Source organism: Castanea sativa, chromosome 1 (genome assembly GCF_040712315.1).
Source record: "Castanea sativa cultivar Marrone di Chiusa Pesio chromosome 1, ASM4071231v1".
Classification (NCBI taxonomy): Eukaryota; Viridiplantae; Streptophyta; class Magnoliopsida; order Fagales; family Fagaceae; genus Castanea; species Castanea sativa.
In genome coordinates this window covers 89,054,504-89,061,363 of record NC_134013.1, presented here as the reverse complement: position 1 = coordinate 89,061,363, position 6,860 = coordinate 89,054,504, and the positions used below count along the sequence as shown (strand labels likewise).

Below are 6,860 nucleotides of genomic sequence, written 5' to 3'. Positions count from 1 at the left end.
AACTTAAGTCTAATTTAATCATGTATTTTCGCTCTTATATAAGCAAGGAATGCAAAAGAATAATTTTATTGGTTCGAATCTTCCCTTCTGTTGGAATGATTGTTAGACATTTCATATTCTCCTCAACAAATGTCCCAAACCCATTATCTTTAAAAAACTGAGAAAATTTAAAACAATCCATTAACTTAAAAAAAAAAAATAAAAAATTGATCGCTTTAATTGACTTTTCTAAAAGTTGCCTTCCCTAAGATTTCAAAAGGTCGCTTTTGTTTCTTTTGTTCTTATAGAAAAAAAAAAAGGGGGGGGGGGGAAGTTGCCTTCCCACTTCTTTAACTTAGTGGGTGTAATATTTTATGTTTTTTTTTATTAATTGAAATTGTGGGAAAGGTCGCTTTTGTTTCTTTTGTTCTTATAGAAAAAAAAAAAGGGGGGGGGGGGGAAGTTGCCTTCCCACTTCTTTAACTTAGTGGGTGTAATATTTTATGTTTTTTTTTATTAATTGAAATTGTGGGAGTAACACTTACAAGAAAAATTATTATATACTCGGGAATATACTCAGGGTGGGTTTGGATTGCGCGCTTTCCTTTTTCTTTTCTTTTTTCGTTTTTGCTACAAGGGACAAACGCCTGTGCGTGCATTGTGCGTGTACTATGTGCACACTGTGCGCATACTGTTCACACACATTTTCAACAACTCTTTATTAAAAATGAGTCCTGCAATACTATTCACACTTTTAAAAATTATTTTACTACAGTATTTTCAGTTTTCAATTTTCAACTGTATCCAAACAAACCCTCAGTCCCGGTTTAATACTTTAATCCACGTTTTTCAATGCTATGGCCAAGGCCAAGGACTGGTGCGTTAGGTGCACTAGCGGAAATTCTTGGTTTATGAAATTGACAACATGCATTCGTGAATAACGTTTCCTGCTTAATCAGACTCTTATCAGCTATTGTTTAGGCAAGATATCATTTTGGCCAAGGACTGATGCGTAAGGAAGCAAGCACTTGCGGAGTTTAGGATTATGAAGCAAGCACTAGCGAAATTTCTTGGTTTGTGATTATGAAGCAAGCACTAGGGGAATTTCTTGGTTGATGAAGTGGACGACATGCATTTGTGGATAACGTTTCTTCCTAAATCAGTATCTAATCAATTACTGTTTGGGAAAAATATTATTTTTTGATCCTTTCTTCCTAAATTCAGCGGTAACAAATTAGTCAATTTTTTGCCAAATACTTTGTAATTCAACTGTCATTTATAAGTTCCAGTTAGCATGACTGGTAAAATTTATTGCCGTTGAATAAAAAATCTGTGGTTCTAACACTGTCCCAGCACCAATAAGTTCAAACTCAAAAAAAAAAAAAAAAAAAAAAAGCCGTCACCTCAATTGATTGCCATTACTTGATATTTCAAACAAATGTATTCAGGATTTAAATCTCCCAACCCTAACTAAATGTATCAAAGAAATAAGTCAGTACATTTCTTTTTTTGGACATGGTTTTTATCTTTTTGGATTCATAGCTGTGAGTTCTGGGAATCAATTGGAACTCAAATTTTGATTCAAACTACGGAACTCAAAGTCCAAGGTAAGATTTTATTTTACAATTTATTTCTTTAATTATTTTTCTCAGACTATTTTCTGTTTGGTTCCCTATGAAAAAATGTAATAAATAGTGAACTTGAAGTGTAAATAGAAGCAGAAGGAGGGCTTGGTATTCTAGCTATTCCTGGCTTGTGGCTCCTAATTAACTAAAGCACTACAAACACTTATAGTCTTTTGATATCTGAGTAATGATATCAGACAGACTTTGAAGGATTATCCTGATACGAGTTAATCTTAGTATTAGTTACAACTTACATCAGACTAGGAAGATTATAAGCAGTTTAATTGACAATCAATTCTGTTGTTTGATGTATCCAATACTATTGTTCTTAATCTTTAATGAATGATGTACATGTAAAAGAAACAAATGCGAGACCCATGCGAAATTTAGATATTTAGTTAAGCAGATTAACATGCACATTTATCTATAAAGAGTGCTTTCTCCATGTCATAAGTTTCTGGCCATTGTACAATCGCCCAGAAAATTTATTTAGCAAATTAATTGGCACTTTTGAATGTAAATGTTTGATCAAATCCCTTATATTCTTTATTGCTTTTGGATGGTAATAAGGGTTTATATTGTCCGTTGGATCTGATTTTAGGGTTTTGAAGGAATGTGTGCTGGGCTCAGTTAAATCCTGGACTGGACCTACCTGCCCTGCAGGCCTAAATCAAACTGATTGTTGATTAATTAAATCAACCTATACATTACCAAAAATGTAAAAAAGTTAAAAGTTTAATTATTATATAATCTAAGCACTGAAATTAAAAGTGAATTTTCTAACTTTTCGATCTCAGCCATTGAATTATTACTACACGGGCATTAGCAGCACTAAATGTGAATCCTACTTATAGAGGTTTCATTTTGTTTCCTTTATTTTTCTATAAAGAGAAAAGATTAGAAAGTCATTCACATTATAGACAAAGTTTAGCTATAAAATTATTTGTAGCATAAGGCTACCACCTTACTCAACATCTTTCTATTGGAGGTTAATTTTAAAAAATCCACCATTGAATTACATATTTTTTTTATAATCTCCATGCTTGCAAAATTTCTTGAAAATTAAAGATTAATAACTATATCATAAATAAAATGTTTAAATTACAAGTTTTTATAATTTAAAATTATGTATAAAATATAAGTTTATAGATCATAAAGTAAATAATATCCGTTGACACAAAATTCGTCATATGTATTAAGAGAGTAAAGAATATGCAATTAGATCTTTAAAATATGTTGTTATTTTTATTTTATTGAGTAAGATTATACCTTAAGGCTATAACCAATTTTGTAACTAAATTTTGTTCTTCACATTACTTATTTTTATTTTAACTCGTTTGGTAGTAGTTCTTTAAAGTTTTTTTAAGAAAAAAACTAGAAAAGTGAACAAATACTACTAAGTTTGTTTTCTCAAAAAAAAAAAAAAAAACTACTATGTTTTTGTGTCTATGTCAAGGGTCACATTTACAAGTCCCTACAATGCTCAAGGTTTTATATTTTTACTACTGCACACTCTTAGTGCGATGATCACTCTATAAGTATAAGTTCTTGTGAGATGTGAGGAGCAAGGGCCAGGACTCAAATCTCCAGGAGGAAGCTTCACACACATATACACTTAAATTAGGCTAGAGTAAAAATTATATCTTGTATAAAAAATAAATAAATAAAAAATTTTTATATTTTTCATAATAAAAAAAAAACCTATAGTTATGGTTGGTTTTAAATTAAATCTCACTCTCTAAGAAGTTTCAAATCGAAATGGTATATTTTCATAAACAATTCAATTTAAACCAAACACCCATCTGTGGTGATGCCATTAACAACAAATGCTTAAAAGAAAAAGATGACGTGATTATTTCAACATATGCATTACGCATATTGAAATCTGGATATTGTTGGAGACTGGGAAATGGCTCCTCCATCCGAGTTCAGGAGGATAGATGGATCCCCAATCATCCAACAAATAAAACCCTCTTTCCGGTCAATGAGGATATTGGTGATTTGTTGGCTTCAGATCTTATTGACGCAGAGGGATGCTGGGTTTTTAGAGCTAGTCATTGAGGGGGATAACGTGAATGCTATAACAGCCATCTCAACTATCGTGGCTAACTAGTCCGTGCTAGGGAATGTGGTGGAAGACATTCATCAGCTGCTCCGATCCACGGGCTGAACTGGGTGAAGATTAGCTGCACTAAGAGAAGCAGGAACCAAGTTGCACACACGCTTGCACACTATGCCCGACATGTTTCAGAGGATATGTATTGGATGGAGGAAGTTCCTACATCAGCAATGGCTGCATTGTATAAGGATTCTGTACTTTGAATGAATGAATGAATGATCCGTTGTAAAAAAAAAAAAACATATGCATTTATTATCTCTCTAAAAATAAAATGCATTTATTATATATGGACTTTATTTTACACCAAGCCACGCATCATCGTATAAATATTTTCAAATTAATATAGGTCAGCCAGTTTCTCAAAAAAAGAATGAAAGGGTCTATCAGAGTCAAGATGAAGCAAGCAAGATCAGAAGGAAGAGCAGGGAATACAGAGCCGATCAACAAATCTCAGAGCAGAGTAAAACGGCAGTCTAATATACTATATATACGGCATGTAGTTTAGTGATTAAATAGATGCACTTAAGTGATAACACGTGAGAGAGTTTGTTAGTACTGTAGCTAGCACGTGTGAATGGTTGTTTCAAGTTCGTTAGTTCTGTTAGGTAGTTAATTGGTTCCTCACTCGTATACATATATACAGTTGTGTAATCATTCTTACTAATTAATGAGAATACAGTTTTTCATCTCTTTGATTTCGTGATAGGGTCAGCCATGGTAGTGTATTGATGTTCCCTAGTGCACTTGCTGATTTGTGCCATTGTTTCAAAACTTGTCTCTTATGAGAATACAGTTTGTGCCTCTTGAACGTTCCAAAGATGGATGCTACTTGCTACACACGCAATACCAGGCAATATAACGGATTTATGTATTGTTGAATGTTGAAGAAAGCAATTTATTGGTGGCTAGCTTTCAAACTTTCAACCTTTTTGTTCAAGAATCTCTTCTGAAATAATTTGTTTACATAAGATTATAAAGAGATAGGAGAGATAAATCAATATAGGAAATTTATGTGATTTGACAATGTGCTTATGTATACAAAAATGAGCAGCTAATAATCGAATATATAAGAAAACGGGGTTACAAGTTACAATAGGGTTTATATAATAACACTATACTTCGTATAGATTTCCAAAATATCCCTATAGCTCACAAATAAGAGCCAACTTGAACATGATCAATTCACAATATAATTTATTAGCTAAAGATAGAACTAGTCTAATGGACATGAAAACACAATAATTGTGTATTTTTTAGTGACAACTTCAATTGCATTATCAAAAATAACAAATAAAAAGATTAAAAATGATCAAGTCGCAATCAAACAAGCGACCCTATGCTACTTGGATGATTGAGGATACAGTTTGTATTAGCGTAAGCACTAGAAGGATGGCAGCAGCAATGGTCGAAGCGGTTCTCCAAGGAGTGCTAAAATAATCACGCATTAACATTGCCTTCCATCTATGCCAATGGTCCTTGTAGAATACATTCAAATTTTCACAGAGATGACAGTATTCAGAGTTCAAACCTACCCATATGATATTTGTGTGAAGATTGTGTACAATAGAAGTCATTGCATTGTTGTCACCTTGGTAATTAACCACGATTTCCTTGTCGCAAAGTAAATCCATATCTTTGGTAGTATTGATAAGGAAATGAAACATGTAATAGTAATGTGTAATATATGCAATACTTTCCCCATAATGATATAGCTCAAATGCTATAACGTTTCGACTCAAAGCTTCTGTGGTATCGTATATAGGCAACTGTGGGATTTCCAAAACTCCATTTGTGAACTTTAAGTCAAGTAAGCATTTGCTTGGACTCACCTTTAACTTTACTCCTGCCTCATTCAGCTGGGTTGCAGAGTACAAAAGTTTAACCTTGTAATTGCCTGCTTCTGGTAGCCTGTCAGATGGAGGTAGCATAAAGATTCTAAAAAGATCTATGAAGTGTTTTATTTTCACATTGGAAAGAGGGCTTTTGTTCTGAAAATTTAATTCTCTAAAGAAATGAAAAGTAAGCTCAATTAAATGAGAGCCTGACTTAAAGGGAAATGCAACTTGGAATAATTTCTCAATAACAAAGAATGGAAGTTGATTTTCAAGTAATACCAAGTCACACCAAACCGTTGAAAGCAGCCATCCTTCAACTAACATAGGGTCGCCACTTTCCCAATGTTTTCTCTCAAATTCTCTGATAAAAAGCTCAAGAATGAAGCCTGCATCCACCAAAATCATTTTTACAAAATCATTGCTACTAAGCTGGATAGTCTCTGAATAGCAACGACGAATGCTTCCTTCCATCAACTTTATACTGCTCACTAAAGTCTTCAAGTGTATCTCAGGCTTAGCTCGGTGCATGAGACTCTTTAAGTATCTTACCTTATGATTCTTCGTTGGTTGCAATCTTGTGCTACTGTAGTGAAAAGGGCCAATTGAAATTACCTGAGGAGTGTAGGCCTCTTCATTCACTCTGCGAATATGATACGGAACCCTGTATATACAACACTCTGATGTTAATGAAGGCTCCAACCTTTCAAACATTGCTATGATTTCATTCACCAACCCTTCATGTTGATTTTCATTTTCACTTGAATGGCCTGCTTCTCCTTGAATTCCTTCACTCTCTAATTGCTGCATTGATCAAGTTTCCTACACATTTTCTGATAACAATCACAACAGACACTAGCATTAGAAACTTGATCTAAGTGATGACTCGCATGATGCACGAGCACACTATAATTTCTCTACAAACTAATCTACGATTTTTTTTTTTAATTTTTTTAATTTTATGTAATCTATGTCACTATGTGTAATGTTGATTCTATGGTATATGATGAAACTAGTTAGCCGTGGAGCTAAGAATTTATCTTTGGGTGGCCAAATCAAAAGAGTGCTCAAAGAAATAATTTGGGAGGCATTAGTTGTAAATACTAAAACCTCTTTATAGATGCCAAGAATCTTGTAACTCAATAGCATTATCTAATTTTGTCTAGAATATGGGTTCAAATCCCCTCACCCCCATTAGTTGTAACAAAACACTTTATACATACCTCTTTATATATAAAATTTCAACTATGAGCTTGAGGGCCACTGTACCTGTTTCTCCCATAATGGCTCCACCATTGTTATTGG

General features: G+C 33.4%; 1 protein-coding gene across 1 annotated transcript; it reads right to left on the bottom strand.

The window, feature by feature from the left end:
• Positions 1 to 4,775: 4,775 nt before the first annotated feature.
• On the bottom strand, positions 4,776 to 6,460 carry LOC142622387 (UPF0481 protein At3g47200-like). Its single transcript, XM_075795843.1, has one exon. It carries the CDS (start codon positions 6,363 to 6,365, stop codon positions 5,058 to 5,060), a length of 1,308 nt encoding a protein of 435 aa, XP_075651958.1. The 5' UTR covers positions 6,366 to 6,460; the 3' UTR covers positions 4,776 to 5,057.
• Positions 6,461 to 6,860: the final 400 nt, after the last annotated feature.

Coding starts and splice junctions, on each gene's coding strand:
- LOC142622387 (XM_075795843.1), bottom strand. CDS start 6,365: ATGCAGCAATTAGAGAGTGAAGGAATTCAAGGAGAAGCAGGCCATTCA.